General features: G+C 41.5%; 1 protein-coding gene across 2 annotated transcripts in view; it reads left to right on the forward strand.

Moving 5' to 3' along the window:
* KLHL32 (kelch like family member 32) overlaps nucleotides 1–22,125 on the forward strand; it is a 172,650-nt gene that overhangs the window by 110,379 nt on the left and 40,146 nt on the right. For both annotated transcript variants that reach the window (XM_089777196.1, XM_006118422.5), the window contains exon 6: nucleotides 5,390–5,605. In XM_089777196.1, the coding sequence (XP_089633322.1) occupies nucleotides 5,390–5,605 (216 nt within the window). The remainder of the gene's footprint in view (nucleotides 1–5,389; nucleotides 5,606–22,125) is intronic.

Below are 22,125 nucleotides of genomic sequence, written 5' to 3' on the forward strand. Positions count from 1 at the left end.
GCTTACAAGGAACACTGAATGGCTCATGCCAGCTACTTGGGCTTTCAGGGCTGTTCAGTTGTAGTGGACATTCAGATGACACAAAACATGCTGTGGAGGGATTATATATCCTGGCTGTCATGCTGGTGAATCCTCTGGAAGGAGCTGGCAGAAAAGGAAGTCTGGTTCTCCCTACTGTTTATGCTGCTTCTGTGACCGTCACCAGGAAAAGCAGCATAAAGGAAGAAGAAGAAAATCATTTGGGCTTGGGCTGGAGCCTGGTATCTATGACCTGGAGGTGGGAGGATTCCAGAGCTTGTGCTATATGTAAGGGGACTGTTACCCCTTACTAAAACTCTGTGGGAGCTTTTTGGTTTACCAGCTTCAGAAGGGGAAGGGTTCATGAGACTGACAGACCCCAGAGACAATGGAAAGCAGTCAACACTCCAGCTCAGCCTGACTGACAGGTTGTAAGTGGGGATTGTTCTGGCTCTGTCTCTGAACAAACAAGCTGTGTGCAGAAGAGGTCCTGCAAAGACAGAGAGCTGAAAGAGGAGTACAAGAAGAAGTCCTGCAGCGACAGAACCAGACACAGACAGGCCAAGCAGTGCAGACCCTGTGTTGAGCAGCAGACTGGCAGTGCTCAGAAAGCCAAAAGGAACAGAGAAGCAACACAAGGAGCTGGAACTGGCCAAGCAGCACAGCCTGCAGCTGGATGTGGTGAGCTACTGGGACCTGCAAAGTGTGGGGAAAGGCTCTGGACTGGGAGAGGGGTCTGGCCACTTAGAAACTGAGGCTGTGTGGTCACTGCCAGTGCAAGCGTGTCCAGCCTGCAGCCCCTTGCAGCACATCCAGGGCTTCTAAGGAAGAGACTGTGAACTGTCCTTACACTCTGCAGACTGCTGTGTTGATGTCCCTGTGCTACAGAGCAGGGCTGTGTGTTCTCATTTAACCATTCTCATTGTTTCTTATCCTATTCTCTTTAATCAGTTGATGTTTAATAAATTGTATTTGCTTTGAACCTTATGAAGTGATCACTGGGCCAGGAAGGCCTGCAGTGTAAAGAGAGTACCTCGGAGTGGGGACACCCTAACTCCTGCCCCTAGTGACTACAAGGTCAGGGATTAAGCCCCAGGAAACCTGGGCCCAGCCTTGTTGGGGTTTCAAGGGCTCTGCTACTCAGGAGAGTGGAGGGGGAGCCCTCAGGATCAGGGAGCTGTGGGGTAAAGGAAGTGGGAGCGGGGACTCAGATCCTTTCGCTGGTTCATTTCACCGGGGTGTATAGAAGCCAGGAAAGTTCCCCACAAGAGCGGGACCATTCCCCCGCTTACATATACCTGGAACATAGATGTCTACACAGCAGTTAAAGGGCCCTGCGGCCCAAGACCCAGGAATTGGAGTCAATTAGCACACGCAGTTGTGGGTTTCTAATTGCAGTGTAAATGTACCCTCCCCATGATTCATGGGCTGTGGGGCAAAAAATAAGTGTAGCCCAAACAGTGCTCTGCAGAACCCTGGGATTCTGTGAGAACCTTATACCTATCTCATGGAGCTGGAAGGGACCTTGATAAGTCATTGAGTCCAGTCCAATTTGCCCTAGATCCCTAAATGGTCCCCTCAGGGATTGAACTCCCAACCCTGGCCAGTTAAGGCCAATGCTCAAATCACTGAGCTATCCCTCCCCCCAGAGCTGGTCTTAGGGGCGGGCTGGCAGGATTTTTTTTTTTTTTTTGGTCAACCAGTTTCCCCCGGCATTTTTTTAAAGGATTCCGTGGCCAAATAAAATCGGGAAACACTAGTCTACACTGTAATTTTTAACCTTATGAGCCTGGGCCAACTCACTGGGAACAGCCATAGACCTGCTGCAAATCTTTTATTCCAGTATAAACATGCCCTTTGTTATGTTGCCAACTCTTGCAATTTTATTACAACTCTTGTGCTATTTAGAATTTTCAATAAGCCCCTGCTCTTGAAGTCATCTGATTATTTGAGTATCTCAGCTTTCATTTAAAAAACAAAAGTAAATTGTAAAAGTAAATCAGGGTTTCAGGCAAAAGCTTGTAAATGCTAACCCTCTGTACTCAAAACCCAGAAGGCAAATAAAAACAACCTTAAGTGTATTTATTTTTTAATCTAATTATTTTTTGGAATTGGCTTATGATTTCTGAATGCTTTGGGCTGTTAGTACTGTCTTTGGAATTAGTTTTTATTCTGTTCATCTCTACAGTGTAAAGAGAACCAACATAAGAATGACCATACTGGGTCAGATCAAAGGTCCATCTAGCCCAATATCTTGTCTTCTGCCAGTAGCCAATGCCAGTTGGCCCAGAGGGAGTGAACAGAACAAGGAATCTTCAAGCAATCTCTCTCTCTCTTGCCCTGTTTCCCCAAGATTCAGAGCAAAATTGTTTCTTGTATGGGAAATAAGAATGTAGGAGACCAGAAATGCCATGAATTTGAACTTGAAGAATTCCAGTCCTAGCCTTTTGTAGAGTGGGAGGATTTGTCCTCGCTTCAGCTGCCTCATCATGGAGAAGAGGGGGCATCTTAGATTCTATCAGAAAACTTGTGGTTCTTGGGACTAGATCAAGCCCTGAGTTTTTATTATGAATATGCATAAGTCTCAGCTCTTGATTATTTAAAGGAGAAGTAATAGATTTATATAGAATGTAGTACCTTATATAGAATTTGCCTTTAGTTCACAGCCCCAACTGGAGGTCATGAAGGGGGACCATGTTGCAAGCCTCACTATGACTTTGGCTAATCAGTCAGTGGGGGAAAGCATTGAATTCATTGACCAAGCAGGCTTTATTCCCCAGGTAGCACCCAGAACCTTCTGGAGATTCTCTTTGCCTTTTGCCGTCTTCCTTCTGCTCTACTCCATGTGCCAGCAGAGCAGCAAATTGACATTTACAAGATCTCTTGTCAGTTTCATTTGGGTCTGCCAGTCCATCCAGCAGAGCAGCCAAGTGTAATTCAGGTAATTTAGTCTTTTCCCCTTTTCTGCTCTGCATCCTGTGCTAACTAAGTAGCAAAGTGAAACTGACAAGAGTTCTTGTAATTTTTGCATATGGAGTGGGACAATGAGCAAGCTGGTAGCAGGGAGCAGAGCAGTAAACTATGGGAGAAAACGAGGAATGGGGGGAAGCAAAAACCTAGAAAAGCAGATAAAATTATGTAAATTTTATTTAGGGTCCTTTGTCATTCTGTAATCTCAAATCATATATATTTGATTTTTTTCTTTCTGATCTTTGACCCTTCTCTATCCATATAACTTCTGGAGTTGCTGCTGTTCGAGCCTTAGAAATCTCAGGTGTGTGGCCAACATTGATTTTGTGGGTGAACTTTCTCAGAGTTAGGAAGGAAATGGTGTAGTTTCCACTTACTTTCCCTTGACCTTTATTCCAGGGGTTTGTTTTATTCCCCTCCAGATGGTGCACCGGAGAGGACCATTTGAACCATTGTTATTTATAGGCACCGTGTATTGCTTAATGCCTTTGTTGCTCAAATGGGTAAAACCAGGAATGGGAAGGAGAGTGAGGGAGTGTTGTGACAATTGAACTTACAAATTTACCCTAATTGAGAGTTTAAAAGTTAAAAAAAATATGTAAGTTTGTAATATATCATGATAACCTATATTAACAAATGTTGATGGGACTTGTGCAAGAAAACCGGAAAGAGAAATTGGATTATTTTAAACCAAAAAGTCCAGGTTGATATAGTCTAAAGACTGTTGAAATTAATCTTGTTAGATATAGATAATACAGAGCTGGAAGTTAATGAACCAAAATTGGTATGCGACATAGTAAGCCTAATTGGTGGACAAAATAATGAGGGGATGGGCTACTCCACCCACCATTCTCTTTGTGGGTCTTTAAACTGAGATTTTTTTTAGATGAAGAACAGATGGAGACTACTGAAGCTTCATTATCATGGGTGCCACCCCCACTGTCTCCTGGGACCTCAGAGTTTCTTTGGCCTATTCCTGAGGGGGTGTCCTGCCCATATTATACCAGAGAAAATGATCCAGATGACATCATGGACCCTATCCGCTCCAGCTGAAATCCAGACTACACCCTGGGTGAAATAGGACCAGACTTTAACAGCAGCAGTTCATCTCAACTAACTTATTATTTAAAAGGACAGTTTGGGATCACAGTGACAACAGGAACAGCAGCAGCTTTAGCTTATCTAAGCCAGCTTCTTTTCTTTTCCCCTAAAAACAGTTGTTACCATATTTAATACCATCTAGGAGACTGGAACAAGGGTTTTTTTCCCTTCTAAAATCTCTACAGCTGAAAGGAAAGGGAACACAAAATGTTAAAATGAAGACTTATTGAATATTTTACATTTCAGATGCTTTAACTGTATTTCCTTGTGTTCTGTATCTTTAATGAACAGTTCAAAGGATTTTAATGATGCATTTTCCATGGCACTAAGCAAGCTGAGGTCTCTCTATACCAAACCTCAGACATTAAGATTATGTAATGCTAGATAGTGACTGGGTTCTGTTAGGACCTTTGGCCTATCTATTCCATCCATAATTACAGGAAGGGGTTGTTTGACATATTCATATTAACCATACGTTGAGCTGAGGTGTTGAGTTTTTTACAGTCTTTTGTTTCACTGCTGTTTGCCTTTAATTACCAGGCAGCCTCACATTTGAAGTTCAGGTTACATTTTCGAAAGTCCAGCCTCTCTTTTCATGAGTACAAACTGTACTTACAAAGTGGTAACAGCAATTGATTGGGGGGGGGGGGGAGGGGGGAGGAGTTAGGGATATTGGCAGTTAGGTGACTAGTTACTTGGTTGTTTATTTTCTAGACCCTTTTTTTTTAAATAAAAAAGTAATGCCTAGTATACTTGGTGGTGTTTTAACATAGATGAAGACATTATCTTGGGATTGAAAAGCATGAGATCTAAAATGATGTTGTAAGTTTCCCAGATAGTAGTAATTGCAGCAATATGCCAGCCTGAAAATGTGGACCTTATATTGTATGATCTGTTGATATTTTGGTAGAAAGTACTTTTGCTCTGATTTAGCAACAGAATGTTGTGAATGTTTATTTTTCTACTTTTAGAGGGATATGTGGCAATCAGGATAGTCTTGATGCAGGAGGTGAAGGGAAATCAGTTTTAATTCACTGATGATATATTTGTAAATAGAAACATATAATTTCAGCATAGAAAACAGAAGTCCTTGGTGAAATTACAGTGAAACTAGAAATCCTATTTATGAAAGTACTTCTTTTCCAGGCAGATGAAATAATGAACAATCAATAACGAGCAATTGTTTTATAACAAAAGTTTTTAATTAATGGAAATTTTAAAAAACAACCTATCTGTGCTCTCCTCAATTTTTCTTTTGCCTCATTTTCTGAAATACCTTTTTTCTGCTTTGCCCATCCAGGAATTGAATAGCTTTAATTACTTGGACCTGTATAAGCTTGCTGATCTCTTTAACCTCACTTTGCTGGAGAAAGCAGTGGTTGACTTCTTAGTTAAACACCTCTCTGAACTGTTGAAGGGTCACCCGGAGGAAGTCTTAGCTCTCCCATACTGTCTCCTTCGAGAGGTCCTGAAGAGCGATCGACTCACTTCCCTTAGTGAAGAGCAAATCTGGCAGGTAAAGAAATCAGTTAGTTAATGTAATGTGTGACACTGTATAAAACCAGGGAACATTTGTTCTGGAGCCCTTGAGCAGGTGTGGGAGACACTAAAATGATTAAAAGCTCAGGGAAGCAAGGGGGGAAAAACTTGATTTTGATGATAATACAGGATCTGCTCTGTTGTTTTAATACAGTTAATTTGTAAGAAAACATTTGTTGTTTGACTTGTGTGGTGTAGTATGTTAGCGGGAGAAAATTATAACATTGTTGCATAATACCAAATGTGATTTAATAGCTTTTAATGCTAAAGAAACAATGCTATGGTAAACCTATAATATGTTTTGCTACCAAAAAAATATAAATCTGGGACACAATCTCACTGTGAAATCTATGAAAATGGGAACTCAAGAATATAACGGAGTAAACATCTGTAATATTCATTAGAGAAAGACTTCCGTTTGTTTCTTTTTTGCTGTCATGCAATATAGGAGAGAGGCAGGGCAGGGTAAGAACAAATTGTTAAATATATTGGTTTTGGAGAATACTTTTTGTCTCATAAAAAGGGAGGCACTAGGGACTACTGAACAGGACAGGGAGTCAGAAAACCTGAGTGTTATTTATGGCTCTCTTAGTAAGCTACTTATCTGCTAGGTGACGTTGTGTAAATCACTTCATTGCTCTGTGCCTTGATTTCCCCATCGTGAAATGGGTGTGGGGGGTATGATACTTGACTTCCTTTGTAAGGCACTTTGAGATCTGCAGATGAACAGTGCTATGTATACTTCAAACTACTAAGGCAAAGTGGAGATACAGTTCAATCCTTTATTTTAGTGACTACAACACAGATTTATTTCCCAGATTTTGGGGTAGAATATGGAGTCATTTCCAAAGATGCTATTTCCAGTAAATTGAGATGAAAAATTGGACCCCTTTGGCCCATCTCTGAGAGATCCCCTGAAGCTATACTCTCTTATAAAGGAGAAGGAGATACTCTGAAATCCTAGCCTGGAATGGAGGTTCCAAAGAGGATGGAGAGAGGCTGTTCTCAGTAGTGACAGATGGCAGAACAAGGAGCAATGGTCTCAAGTTGCAGTGGTATAGTTTGGATATTAGGAAAAACTATTTCACTAGGAGAGTGTTGAAGTACTGGAATGGGTTACCTAGGGAGGTGGTAGAATCTCCATCCCTGGAGGTTTTTAAGTCTTGGCTTGTCAAAGTCCTGGCTGGGATGATTTAGTTAGGCGTGGTCCTGTTTTGGGCAAGGGTTTGGACTTGATGACCTCCTGAGGTCTTTTCCAATCCTTTGATTTTATGATTCCCTTGCTCAGTAAAGCAGCTTTGATGAGTGAGATTGTGAGGATATTGCTGAATGGCCCATTTGCTTTCATTATTAATTCACTGCAGGATTCAAGTGTTTATAGAATCATAGAATACTAGGACTGGAAGGGACCTCGAGAGGTCATCGAGTCCAGTCCCCTGCCCTCATGGTAGGACCAAATACTGTCTAGACCATCCATGATAGACATTTATCTAACCTACTCTTAAATATCTCCACAGATGGAGATTCCACAACTTCCCTAGGCAATTTATTCCAGTGTTTAACCACCCTGACAGTTAGGAACTTTTTCCTAACGTCCAACCTAAACCTCCCTTGCTGCAGTTTAAGCCTATTGCTTCTTGTTCTATCCTCAGAGGCCAAGATGAACAAGTTTTATCCCTCCTCCTTACGACACCCTTTTAGATACCTGAAAACTGCTATCATGTCCCCCCTCAATCTTCTCTTTTCCAAACTAAACAAACCCAATTCTTTCAGCCTTTCTTCATACATCATGTTCTCTAGACCTTTAATCATTCTCGTTGCTCTTCTCTGGACCGTCTTCAGTTTCTTTACATCTTTCTTGAAATGTGGTGCCCAGAACTGGACACAAAAGCAGAGTAAAGCACTGTTTAGCAAAGTGCTTAGAGATATTTTTGGTAGGAGAAATGCTGCAGAAAGCCAAGCTGCATGAAGTAGCCTGCAGGTGTGGGTCATTATGGTATAGCTATCCTCCCCCCCCCCCTTCTCCCACAAGTTTGCCAGTTCTTAGGTCTCTGGTAGTTTGACACTGCCCTGGCCCTATGAGACAAATGTAGGAAAGATTTTCTTAATGGTCTGTGATACAGTACGGCAGTCACTACAGATGGCAAATATGATAGTGTCTATGCCAATGTTGCAGGTCATGCTGCAGATACTGCTGTGTGTACAGGAGTGGTAATGTGCTTCTTTTTGAGTGACAACAAACTCTACACTGTCCATTTAAGTATTATCATAATTGCCTCTCTAAAGGTTACTAATGCTGTTATATAGAATTTTTTAAACTAGTTTTTTGCTCCAGGCAAAATATAGATATATATTTTGTTCCCGGTTCTCCAGAATGAATTAAAAGACACACATAAATATTTACCAATTTAGGCATTCAGCAGGCAATAAGAAACTGTTTTTGCTTTATCTTAGTAAATAAGTAATTCCCTCATAGTCAGCCCAATAGAGGAAAATCAAATCAGACCAGCTATATTGCCTCAAGTGTAGTTAAGTTCATCATTTTTGCTAAGGTTATAGTGGTAATGTAATATACCATGGAAGAATCTAATATTCAGCCCAGGGTGAAGATTGGGTATGCCAGAGGATTAGTGTCAGGGTGCTTTATAGAAGTGAAACTTGATGGACAGGCTGGAGACAGATCTACAGAATCTCATTAAATTGCTGAATTGTTCATTACTGAGCACTCTCCCTGTAATAAAGTGCTCATTGACTTTGACAAATCCCCATCCCATGTCTTGCAGAAGAACAGCAGAGCAGGAGGTGTTGGGGAAGCAAGAAGAAATTGGCACAAAGTGGGGCAGATAATAGAAAAGCTGACGAGGGATACGACTATTTGATGAATGTGTCCTGCTAGTAACTAGTGTGGCATCCCAAAATCACACAGATGTACACACATTATAACAACATTGATTCAACATGTCCCTAAGGCAACTTCACCAGCGGGCCGCACATGAAATTCCAACACAACATTAAAGTTACCGTCCCAAGACTGGGTCCCTTGGAAGGATCAAAATGTTCCCAGGGCACAACTAGTTTCACTGTTGCAACAAGGTTCACAGCATGCATTGGGTGAATCAAGCCCAATGTATGTAACGATTAAGACAGTTACTGGAAAACAAGAACAGTGGTGATTAGGAGGATCAGGAAGAAATACAGTTTCTAGCATAGAGGATGACCATGAGCTCCTGAAAACAAGTGTTAGAAGAGGCCATTAGCCCCTTCTGGAATCTATAGTTTATTGATTTTTTTCCATATACATTTTTACATTCAACTATTACATAGAATGTTTAAATATTACTTTTGATAGATCTTTGCATGTGTATATGATTCATAGCTTGTATAGTCCATTAAAGTGTATGTAAATTATGCATTGTGGCAGGAAGAGAGAATTAAATAGGGACACAGAATGTAAGTTAAAACAAAAGTGAATCTTTCTTCTGTCTTGTTCTTTCCTTATATGTTTGACTTAGATGAGCTATTCACAAGTTAAATGAGTTATTTATTCACAAGTTGTTGTAAATGCTATCCAGATGAGGATATAAATATCTAGATTATCATTAGGTGGAAAGTCAATTTTCTCATAATTGGCTATTTCTAAAAGGGCTCATTGGCGCTACTTTAAAGAAGCAGCTGATTTCTTTCCCTTGATAATTTAAAAGGTAACCAACCTTGTACAGTAATACAAGTTCCCAGAGAAATCTAGTACTAGAGGGTTTCTTGTTGGAAACTTAAAGCAGTGATATGCTAAATTCAGCAATTTTAAGCAATATTTAAGCAATAAACAGATGTTACACTTAATTTTGTTATACACATAAGAATCAGCTACCATCTTAATTCAAAACTTTGATTTTTTTCAAGGGGTTAGAAGTTCATTGTTCCTAGGATCATAATAATAGAGGTGGAAATATCTGTTAGATCACCACATCTTGTGGTAGTAGTCATAATAGTTAACCCTCCGGTGTATTAAAGGATACTACCCTGATACTGTAATCAAAAGGCTAACTCTGAATCACGTTTGATTGAAAATGAATATACCAGAGATTAACATAGATGTTTCCCCCCTCTTTTACTTTTGCAAAGAAAAGATCTTACTTTTTGAGAAGAGATCAAAATTATCCATTTTAAATAATGTATTTGTATAGGTAAGGATAAGAAAAATATTATTTTTAAAATTTTGCAAGATGGTTCAGCACCACCTTATCCATCCATCATCCTTATCCATCCATAATAAGTAGATGTACTTATTAGACCTGGTAATAAAAAATAAGTCAAAACAGCATTCTAGTAGAAAATTCTGTTTTACGAAACCAACATTTTTACAAAACCATTTTGACATTTTTGGTATAAAAATGTCAATTTTTCATTTCAATTGTCTTTTTATTTCAAAATTTACACACACATAAATAAAGGGTCAAAATCAAAACAATATATTTTGATGACTAGAACCTATTGTTTAGAATTTGTTCCATAATTTATTTATTTATTTTTATTTTGAAATTTTGGCATTCTGGCTGATTTGGGATGAATTTTTTCTTTTAAACATACCTGTACATTTTTTCACAGGTGGGGAATCTGTTCTCTGATCAGCTCTGAAAGATAGATATTGTTGGCACAAAAAAAAAAAAAAACCACTGGAATAATTGCCACAGTAGTTTGCCTACTTACAGATCCTGTCATAATGCTCTATGCCATTTCTAGAGGTGGCCACCTGAGATCTTAAAGCTCTGCTAGCGTGATCTGGTGCATTACTTAGTGTACTGCAGCAGAAATTCTCATTTGTCTGCCCTCTGCACAGCAGCTTTGCTACAGCTGACTGTGTTATGGCTGTATTTGCTTGCTCTTGTTACTATGAATTCAAGACGCTCGGTCATTCTCCTGCCTTTGTACTTAGTAGAAATAACCATACAATATTTTAACCAGTATGGGGAGGGTGGAGGTGGACAGTGATGAGAAAGCTACGGTGGAACAAAAGTTAGTGCATTAGAACTGCTAATAAAGAGGAAGCAATCGGGCCAACCCAGAGCTCCAAGCTCTACTTACAATTTGAGGCACAATTCAGTGCATGTTTGGCAGCCTCTCTTTTAGGGTATTAGTTTATAAACACTAATGGGTCCTCCAAAAACACCTTATGGAGAACAATGATCTGTTTTTACTTGCTTCTTTCTCATTGACTCAGAGTGTGGCTACAGCTCTTTCTCAAACCATTTAGTGCTATTCTGAGTTGGTAAGATTAAAAAAAAAAACAGTGACTGAAGAGTATAAGACCCATTAATTTTTAGTGCAATTTGTGTGCTTTAAGTCTCTCATATGCTTCTGAAAATCCACGGTTGTTACTGAGAGACAAGAAATTTGTCTTCCCCCTATGTCACCTAGAGGCTGAGTGAATCTCAAATTCAGATTGTTGTCCAGAAAAGCTTATTTTTAGAAGTTGATTGTCATTTTGGTTTGTAGAAATGTGTCATCACGCCTGCTCAGATCTGAAGTTTTTCACTGTAAATTATTTGATACCTTAAAGTGATTTTTAACTTAGGGTTTGTCCACACTGCAGGGCTTAACTCAAAATAAGCTATGGAAATTGAGCTATGTCAATTGCATATCTTATTTCAAAATAGTTTATTTTGAAATAGGGAGCATCTACACAGCACATATTTCAAAATAGAGCACTTTTCCTCCAACTTCCTTTACTCCTTGTACAGTAAGGATTACAGGAGTCTGAGTAAGAAATCCTCCAGCTTGACAGTTTTTGACACTATTTTGAAATAACTTTCTGCTGTGTAGACATGGACTGTTATTTTGGAATAGCACTAGTTATTTTGAAATAGTGTGTCAGTGTAGATGCACCCTTACAGTGAGAAAAAAGGTATTTTCAGAGGCTTGAATGTGTTTCAAAAGATAGACCTAAACCTTGGTAGCTAGGTGGTACCATAAATTAAATAATGACAATACAGAAGAAGAAATAAATGAGGGAGTAAGTGGTAAGGTGTCTAAATTGTACTCTGAACTTCTAACCTGGAGAAATGTTGAGTTAGACTAACATTAGACCACTAGACACAATTCACCCATTACCTAAGTCCATAGTTGATTTTTATCCTTAACAGTAAACTGCTACAATTAAACACAATTACCAGCCTCTCCTTAGAAGAAGTCTGTGTGTGTGCATGTCTGAGGGCCAAGATGTATTAGAAAATGACCCCATTACCTTTGCATGTTATATTTGGTTTACCCCAGTAATTTCAATGCCTCATTTTCACAAGCAGCTACTTCACACAAAAGTAAGAACCAAGACAAAAAACAACTCTAGGGCCATAATACAGAATAAAAACATGCTGAGTCAGAGTCTCACTTGCTCTGGTGTACATCAGGAATAACTCCACTGTAATTGATGCAGTTATATTGGTGACAAACTGTTGTGAGATCAGAATCAGGACCACCTTGGAGAGTTGATTTTGTTATTCCTAGTTTATTCCTGATGGACTAATATCTAAACTGTCTTGGAATATCTAAATTGTGGTGTTTCTAACAATCTGTGACTGTTTCTTCGATTGCTTAATAGACTCTGTAGTTACATTAACTTTTCCTATTGATACGCATTTTTCCTAATACAGTTTCTTATTGTCTTAGAATCACTGAATTCTTTAGAATGCAATTTTACATACGCGTGGAATTATATCTCCCCTTGTTCACCACAATGGTGATCTTAACATTTCCTTAATCTTGTCATCAGTTGACAGTAAGAGTTTGTGTTACTTTCTTCTGAACTTATTCCAAGTTTGACTGTTTTTTTTATTGTGATAATTTCCTACTACTACTGTAAACATATATAATAGAAATACAGGGAGGTTTTATTTTGACATTAAAGAGCAGTGATTTATGTTTTCTATGCCTTTAATTTTCATTTTGATACATGTTGATTCCACTCTTTTTTTTTTCCTGCAGCTGTAAGCAATAAAGAAATTACTGGAGTGCATTACTTTTGCCTCAGTGTCCTGCAATAATATTGCCCCACTTAATTTATCCTGGATTAACAATAGAATTCCATAGAGCATCACACCGGTAGGCAGAAGGGTTGCTGTGTTGGTGGCTCCTGAATTTAGGTCATCTCAGCAGCTAAGAAGAAAACATGGGATTCAGTTAAAAAAAATAAAAAATAAAGTGCAGAAAGCTGACAGCAAGGCGCACACACAGCAGGATGTTTTCTGTGTGTTGCATTTTCATTGGTCTATCTTTGTGGAGTCTATCATGTTCTGTGTGTCGCTCAAGTCTAACGCAGAAGATTAACTGAAGTATAATTGTATTTATCAATGTAAGGTTGCATATTTTAAGTAAAAAAGAAGTGTTCTTGATGATTTAGTGTTGTTCTGGTATAAAAGCTGCAGACACAGTGTCAAGATGAGGAACGTTATATTTCTAGGTTTGACTTTAATCCATTTATACAGGCAGTCCCTGGGTTATGCGGATCTGACTTATGTCGGATCCGTACTTACGAATGAGGCTTTTCTCACCCCGGAGGACGTGGGCGGCGGGACCGCCCAGACGCGCTGCGGTCCCACCGCCCGCATCCTCTGGGGCGAGAAAAGCTGCTCCGTGTCTCCCTGGTCTGCTGGGGAGGGGGGGCAGCAGACCAGGGAGACGTGGAGCAAAGACACAGAGGACGCGGGCGGCAGGACCACGGCGCGTCTCGGTCACGCCGCCCGCGTCTCCCTGGTCTGCTGGGGGGAGGGGGCGCAGCTAGTGCGCCTCCCCCAGCAGACCAGGCTTTTCTCATGGACGCCTGGGGCAGAGCAGCTGGGGCGCTGCGGTTGGTCCCGCAGCGCCGCTCCTCGGCACTATTGGACCAACCCGGCAGCACCCCAGCTGCTCTGCCCCAGGCGTCCTGATTCAGCCGCTTCTGGTCAGTTTCAGCAGCAGCTGAATCAGGACGCCTGGGGTAGAGCAGCTGGGGTGCTGCTGGGTTAGTCCAGTAGCGCCGAGGAGCGGCGCTACTGGACCAACCCAGCAGCACCCCAGCTGCTCTACCCCAGGCGTCCCCAAGTCAGCCGCTGCTGAAACTGACCAGCAGCTGACTACAGGAAGCCCGAGGCAGAGTTGCTCTGCCCCGGGCTTCCTGGAATCAGCCGCTGATCAGTTTCAGCAGCAGCTGACTTGGGACACCTGAGGTAGAGCAGCTGGGGTGCTGCCGGGTTGGTCCCCGCAGCGCCGAGGTGCGGCGCTGCAGGGACCTACTCGGCAGTGCCCCAGCTGCTCTATCCCAGGCGTCCAGATTCAGCTGCTGTTGAAACTGATCAGCGGCTGATTCCAGGAAGCCCGGGGCAGAGAAACTCTGCCTCGGGCTTTCTGTAGTCAGCCGCTGGTCAGTTTCAGCAGTGGCTGAATCTGGATGCCAGTTCCGACTTACGTACAAATTCAACTTAAGAACAAACCTACAGTCTCTATCTTGTACGTAACCCGGGGACTGCCTGTACATACTGTGATAACACACCTACCAGAGGACATCTAAATACAAGAACAAATACTAAAAGCATTTGGCCCCTCTAGCCACACAATTATAATAAACCTTTGCTAGTTAAAAACCCGGATAAACAGATGAGTTCTTCACTACTTCTAGATGTTGCTTAACAGTTCAGTTGGGAGTAAATTCAAGAGTGCCCACCTCCCCATGTCAGCAATTTTATCACCAATGATGTCGATGAACAGCAAAAGCATTCCTGTAGCACATGCCACTGAGAACAGAGAGAATAGGAGAGAGCTGGATTCTGGGTCATTTAAATATTTTGAAATTAACCTTCTATGGAAATTCTATCGTGCTGTTTATATTGGGTAAAATGATCAAAAACACCTTATGCCCAAATCCTGAAAATATTTATGTATCCAACTCTGATTGATTTCAGTGGGAATCAGGCACATAAATATCTTTGAGGATATGTCCCTAAATCCAATTTTAAAAGTGGATTAAGCTCTTAGATAGCTTTCATTGACCAACAATGAAACTTAGACTCTTAAGTGCCTAAGTCACTTTTGAAAATGGCACTAATCCTATATCACTTAGGTAACATTTTCAAAATTACCTATTAGTTTTTATATAAAAAAATAAGAGCAGGTAATAAATTAGTCTGAAGACCATCATGTGGGAACTGACGATTCAGCAGAGTCAACAAAATTGGAAACATTATCAGTAGAAGGTCAGTGGATTAAAATGTGAAATGTTGTATGTTTGAAGAAGACAAGTGAACACCCTCTGATATACTCGTTCTTTTCTGTAGTTAAAAAAAAATCAGAATTGTGCACTAAGTCCTAAAAGATTTTTTGTATTGCTGTTGCCCTGTCCTCTGAGATGCATTCTTGGCAGGATTCAAAGAAAATAAGAAACAAATTGGCTGCTGACATGAAAACGCATAAATGTTCCTACAGCTAATATTACTGGGCCCATCCTTGTTAGGACTAGACTCCTGCAGTGCTTAGAGATGTAGTATCAGCCTTGCTAGCTCATAATGTGCTCTAAGTGGACTTCTGCAATCAGATGTCTGATAATGAAAGTACTAAAGAAGTGAGGAGGAAATAGGCAAACTCAGGAAGTATCGGAGTAGGAAATCTAAAAGGGCAGAGTTATGGCATTTTTACCAAAGAACTTGAGTTAGGTTATTTTTAAATAAACCACGAGGTTGGGGGAACCGTTTCTCCTGCACTTATTGTGTGATTTGTGATGTGACTGTGTAAAGCTGCCTAGTTATTTCAAGGTATTAAAAAGAGAATTCACATGTTGTGCTCACAAAAAGATGCACACATCTTTTGCTTTCAGAGGACATACATTTGTAACAGAAGCCGCATTTAGACATGTACATGTGTGGAGCTGCAAGTTCGTTCTTCCATTTTGTGGGCACTTTTTGGGGAAATGGCTCTAATATTTTTGTAGTAAGATGGCAACATAAAATATATATAATCTAATGACAAATATGCATTTCAGTTGTATGGCACGCATAGGGCCTGAGATGGTAATATATAAACCTTTATGGAAAAGTCCAATAGAATGTAATAAAATTATGTTTTCTGTAGATTTGTAGGATCAGCCTTTAAAATTTCATAGAAAACTATATAGCAACAATAAATTTCTAAAGAATTATTCAAAACCTATGACTAAGGAAAAATACATTCCGTAGGTATTTAATTTTTAAAACCCTATTGCACTTCTTTAGCATTTTGTTTTTCCTCCTAATACGTTCTGTAACACCTATGCCACAAATCTGTAGCATTTAAAATGTGACTGTTGAAAGTTGTAATGCATTTTGTGACATCTTTGCCTAAAATATTTTTAAAAATCCAATGCAAAACTGAAGCCTTGTCTAATCTAAACTTCACAGAAAAAGCTATTATCATTATTTCATTCCCCGTACCTAAGATTGATCTAATGTAGTTGCTAACTTCAGTCTCCTAGATTGAGATCAAACAACAATAGAGAGTCATGGCTAGGCAAATCTGTTTGTAAGCCCAGGACTGTTTGTTCATGACTAGCTTTTAGAATCTGTTCACCAAATAATTGTTTATAGTAGGCACATGCTTCTAATTTTTAACCTCTTTTCTGCGGATGGACCTGTTTCAAATGACACCTCAAAGTGCCTGGCCTTTGGTCCCCATTTCTTTATGCTCCCATATGCTGTGGTAGATTGTCACTTGCTGTAATTTTGCACTCTCATTTCTCTGTGACAATCTAGTATAAAGAGGGGTATATTGATTGCAGCAGAAAGTATAGGCTTTCCACTGCCATCAGTTCCAACTAATTTATTTTATTTATTTCTTTAAATTTCCAGATGTGCTCATTCCAGAAGCACAGGACTATAGAACGGTCACTAAGAGTTGTGTATCAAAGCTATTTGCTCCAGGGGGTGCTTGCTAATGTAAATTGTCTCCACGCAAGACAGCTAGTGGTAGCAATGGAATTTTATCACCAGGCAGCCCTGCTGTTCCACCACAGTGCAAAGAATTTGCGGGGGGAAGGAAGCCATTTTGAGGTGCCCATTCCTAGAGCCTCAGTGCACATCTTCCCAAAGGGATAGTTCATTGCATAAACAACAGGCACTGAATGGTAGAGCTAGCCAGGTGCCCAGTGGGAATGATTCTGCACCCTCTGAAACTGTGCAGCAATTTTTTCCCCTCCCCTCAAAATAAAGGCTCCAAGGAGGAATCCTGACTCTTTCTTGCAATACTTTGCCCTGAAAGCACAATAGAATCTCAAATGATAATATTGGGTCAAATGTAGTGATCTGATTTGGCCGATCTCATGCACAGATAAAACAGACAAATATCAACATTTTAACAGGCTTTATTTTGGGGCTTGACTCTTGAGTTTTAGTTGGGCTTCTGCAGGGATGGTTATGATACAAGACTGTAAGCTAAGAGATCGTGATTATATATTCAGATGTGCCAATGACGTCTTAGGTCAGATCACTTAATCATCCTGTGTCTGTTTTCTTATCTGTAAAAAAGTACTGTACTTCAGAGGGATGCTGTAATTCATTAATACCCATACATTTCTCTGAGAACTTTAGAGGAAAGTTGCTATATTATTTTAAAATAATACCAGTAAAGCTTTGGGTCAGATCCCTAGCTGGTATAACATAGTCTAGCCCCACTGAAGTAATGATAATCTAGGTGATTGAACATTTACTCTACATTCTACAACCATCCAGTTTATCTTTGTCTACCAGGATAATTAATGAAAAACAATGTGGTGTTATGTAAAGAGAACTAGCGTCTGTATAGTTATGATTGCAACTTCTGTTCTGTAATGAAGCTGACTTTTAATCCTATCTCCCCCTAGTAAGTCTGGAAATAGATCTTAAAGTTTTCAACATGTTAAGCTTGATGATGAAGCAGATTTTTTTTTCTTGCAAATGCAAAGGAAATTAATCATTTTCCTTCAACTGAAAAAGTGCCTTCTTTTTCCAGTTTCTGTGAAATGCTTTTTCTTGACCCTTTCTTCTGTAAGTAAACTCCAGCTTTATGAACCCTAATTTTATGTCTCAGATGAGTAGTTGTGTTAGTCTGTGTCTGCAAAAATAATGAGGAGTGCTGTGGCACCTTAGAGCCAACAGATTTGTTAGGGCATAAACTTTCGTGGGTTAAACCCACTTCTTCAGATGAACTGGAGTGGAAGTTACAGAAGCATGAGTACCTATAAAGAAGAAGTCTCTTGTGTTAATGAAGCTCATCAAGTCAGGGTGGAAGTGGGTCATTCGCAGCATTTGGTGTGGAGATGTGAATAGTCAGATCCTTATTCAGTCCTACACTGATAGTGTTGAATTTGCAGATGAATTCCAGTTCAGCTGTCTCCCTTTTGTAGAAGGATGGCTACTTTGAAATCCATTATTGAATGCCCGGGGAGGTTGAAATCTTCCCCTACAGGTTTATGTGTGTTACCATTTTGGACGTCTGATTTACGTCCATTTCTCCTTTGTCCTAGAGACAGTCCAGTTTGGCCAACATACATGGCAGAGGGCATTGCTGGCACTTAATGGCATAGATCATGTTAGTGGATGTGCAGGTGGATGAGCCCCAGATGGTGCGGCTTATGCGGTTAGGTTCTGTGATGGGGTTACTTTTGTGGACAGAATGGCAACAGGGTTTGTTGCAGGAATAAATTCTTACATGTTAAGTGCCTTTGCATCTCCTAGTCTGATTTTAGGCTAGTGTATATATACTATCCCAGGCTTATCAATTAATTGTGTAATTGACTACATGTTGACATCCCTAGCTCATTTTTGAAATGCAGCCTGGAGCATATGTTCTACCTGGCCTCAGCTCTAGGGTACACATTCTCTTCATTCTTGGAGGTGAGGGCTATACCAGACAGTGCATCTGATTTGCCCCTCAAAGAAATCAAGTAATTAAAAGAGTGATAAATAGTGCCCTAAAGCTGAAACGTTTTAGAGAAATATATCTTCTTAACACACGAGAATAAGAAAGAAATTATTTTAATACATTGTGACTCTCCTTAACACCATTAATTCTGATTAATTCAATTGCTATTAATATAGCAGTATTATATACCTCTGCCAAAATTACATTGCAATTTATCATTTATGCTACCAGACTGCAAAACCAACCATTCAGATTGCTGGATGACTATGCTATTTGGTGCTGAATAAAATTCTGCCATCAGAAACCAGCTAAATCCTGGATTAAAGCATGCTTTTAGGTAGCTGTGGTCTGGGGTTGTCATCATTAAGGCCTCTAGTGCCCAAACCAGGAATGCAGCAGCCATGTTCATGTTATCTGAGACAGGAAGGTCTGTATTTAGCAGAATGAGGGCTTCTCAAGGAAGTCTCCCAAGAAACTTCACAGTAGCAAATTACAGGGCTTCCAGAAGCAGGAAGACACCATGCGAATGAGATCCCTATATCCAGCTCAGCCTCACTCTTGAGACTCAGACCTATCTACCCCTCATTTGAAGATGTATCCACAAGGGGCCTACCTAATGTACATTCTGGGGAGAATAAGGCTGGCCTTGTCCTCCTTGTACTTGTCAGGCTCTACGACTCTTGAACATGGGTCTGTTGCGCGCCTTGGGAACCATCATACTACAATCTTCCGCCCAACAGCTCACAGATGGCAGTTGGAACTAGGGTCCAGGAAGCCCATTTTTGGCACAAGCCTCTTCTCCTATGCTCTGATTGGGAGTGCTCCAAGAATTCTAGTTGAGTCGCAACCCCTATTTAAGCAAGAGGAGGAATCAGGAATTTGTCTTGTATAGCTGGGCTTCACTTTTCCATGGATGGCTGGTTCTTGTCTTCTGATCCAGATCTCCTGGTATCCAGATAAACTCTGGTAGGTGGTAACTGCCTCCTGGTATTCTGACTCAACCTAATTCCTGGGAACTGACTCCTGGTCCCTGGACCACAGATCACCTTTTCAAAAGGTATAAGTGGGTCACATGCAGGAGCCATGCCCCCTCTGTGGTTCTACTCCTCCTTTTCCTGCCCCTCTCCCCAAGGCTCCACACACTGGCCAACCCAGGACTATGGTAAGAACCTCCCAGAGCCTAGGCCCCAGTGGAGAGCCCTGGGTTCTCCACCTACCCTGGGTGAGGGTTGGGTTGCTTCCAAGCAGCCCCTAACTCCTGTCTGTGCTCTTTGTAAGGCAAAAGATTACAGTAGCAAGCCTAGTCACAGCCTTTCGTTATTTTAGTTGAGGTTGGTCCCAGTTTGGACAGGAGGCTGGACTAGATGACCCCTTGAGGTCTCTTCCAATGCTGTGATTCTATGATAAGTCTGCTTGACCTATATGTTAGTTGTGTAGAGTAACTTAGGCTTGGGCATGGAGGGGGCATGTGCAGTGGTTAAAGATTGAAATAGAAGTAAGCTGGATCTCTCATCTATGCTAGCCAAGAAGGAGGGGAAGCAGCTGAGTACCACAGCTTACCCAGGCCTGGCTAGGGAGTTCCCAAGAGCTTTTAGCAAAAAAGGAGGGACCAGTTTCTATTCCTGCCTTGTACCTTTTACTTTAACCCTGGTCCTGGAATGCCTATTCCATTTCATCTCGGATTCCATAGCACTTCAGGGTCTGTGAACTTGTTTTGTTTTTTTAAAGGCACATGCATTTTAAAAATGTAGGAATTGCCATATTGGATCAGATCAGTGGTGGGCAACTTGTGGCCCACAGGCAGCATGTGTCCCATGGTGGTTCTATATGTGGCCAGGAGACATTTTGTTTACCATTGATCATGCAGAGTTGCCAGATTCTGCTGCTCTATGTCCATGCAGTTTTTTCCCTACTGTGGTATTACTAAAGTGAGAGGTACATAAAGCAAGGGCGTGTGAAGTGAGGTGCATGCTGATTGGACACAGCATTGACTGTGGGAGCAGGTGCTCCCTCTGCATCCAGTCAAGGCACTGCTATGATTCAATTGGCACACCTCACAGATCCTAGGGAAGGGGTGAGCAATAATTTTCACAGGGGGCCACTTAATGAATTTTGGTATGTGGTGATGGCTTGGCTCCACGCCTCCTGGAAGGGACAGAGCCAGAGGTGGGGTTGGGGACTAGCCTACCCCCAGAGCTGTCTGGGGCTGGAGGCTTTGGATTAAAAACACAACAAAGGGCTCGCGGCTCCCGGTCCTGTGTAGCAACCACTTAGGATTCACTAGCCCTAGTTATGGGGCTCACGGGCCCCTGCCAGGGTAGTGCTACAATCGGGAGCCCTTTAAATAACTTCAGCAATCCCAGGCAGATCCCCGTCAGTGTGGTAGTGGCAAGGCTGAGAGCTGCAAGCCCTTTAAATAGCAGTAATTTAAACTGCTTGCAGCCCCACCATTTTACGTTGCCTGTCAGCCACCTGAGGTTGCTGTTGCTATTTCAAAGGCGCAGGGTCATAGTGCTACCCCAAGCAACATGGTAGTGGCAGGGCCATGAGTCACAAGCTCTTTGAATTACTGCTATTTAAAGGTCTCACCGCTCCTAGCCCTATTGCTATCGTGTTGCCTGGGAGCCGCCCGGGTTTCTGCGGCTATTTAAAGGGCTCTCGCAGCTTTGGTCCCTGCTGGGATAGCGCCACAACTGTGAGCCTGAGCCATTTAAGTAGGATCATGCTACCTCTGCCACAGACTGGAAATTCACTGGCATGGGTAGCAGGATATAAATAGAAGTGGCCATGTGCAGTCTGCGGGGTGAATCCTCCTCCCAGGCAGCATTTTACCCAGCCATGTTCTAGGTCCACAAGCACAGTTAGCAAAATCACCCGAGTCTGGGTTATGAAAATCTTGAGACCTATTGAAATGAAGGAGGGTCACTGGAGAGTAAGGATGTTAAAGACTAGCAAAAAGCTTATTGGATAGTCAGTCAACTAGTCAATTCCCCCCCTTGCTGCTTGCGAGTTTCAAAGGGAGCAGCCCTGCACAGCTGAGCCTGGGCTTAGCTGTGTGGTGCTGCCCCTTTGAAATGCCGAGGGGCTCGCCAGCTGATCCCAGGCTCTGCGCAACATTTCAAATCGGTAGCATAGCATGGAGCCCGGGGTCTGTGGGGGACTCAGTCCCCCACTGACTCCGGGCCCCATGCTGTGCTGTGGCTTTGAAATGTACAAAAGCCCTCGCTGGGCACTCTTGTACATTTCAAAGCTGGCATGCCTGCATGCAGCCCGGAGTCAGCGGGACTTCCCTGTTGGGGCTCTTGTATATTTCAAAGGAGGAATGCGGAAGTGCCTGTCGATGGAAATTCCATTGACTACTCGACTAGTCAGCTAACTGCTAGTTAACATCCTTACTTGTGAGGCTCACTCACTGGCCTAGGTTGCCCATCACTGGATCAGACCTGTTGTCCATCTATTCCAGTATCCGTCTCCAGTCAGTATGAAATGGTTTAAAAGAAAAACGCTATATCTGTTCCTCAAAGACCTGATCAGGATCCCTTTCAGGCAGGGATTGTTTTAAGCCTTGAAGCATAAGGTTTAATATCAAATTAAGCACAGGAG

Source organism: Pelodiscus sinensis, chromosome 3 (genome assembly GCF_052426305.1).
Source record: "Pelodiscus sinensis isolate ZL-2025 chromosome 3, ASM5242630v1, whole genome shotgun sequence".
NCBI classification, from domain to species: Eukaryota; Metazoa; Chordata; order Testudines; family Trionychidae; genus Pelodiscus; species Pelodiscus sinensis.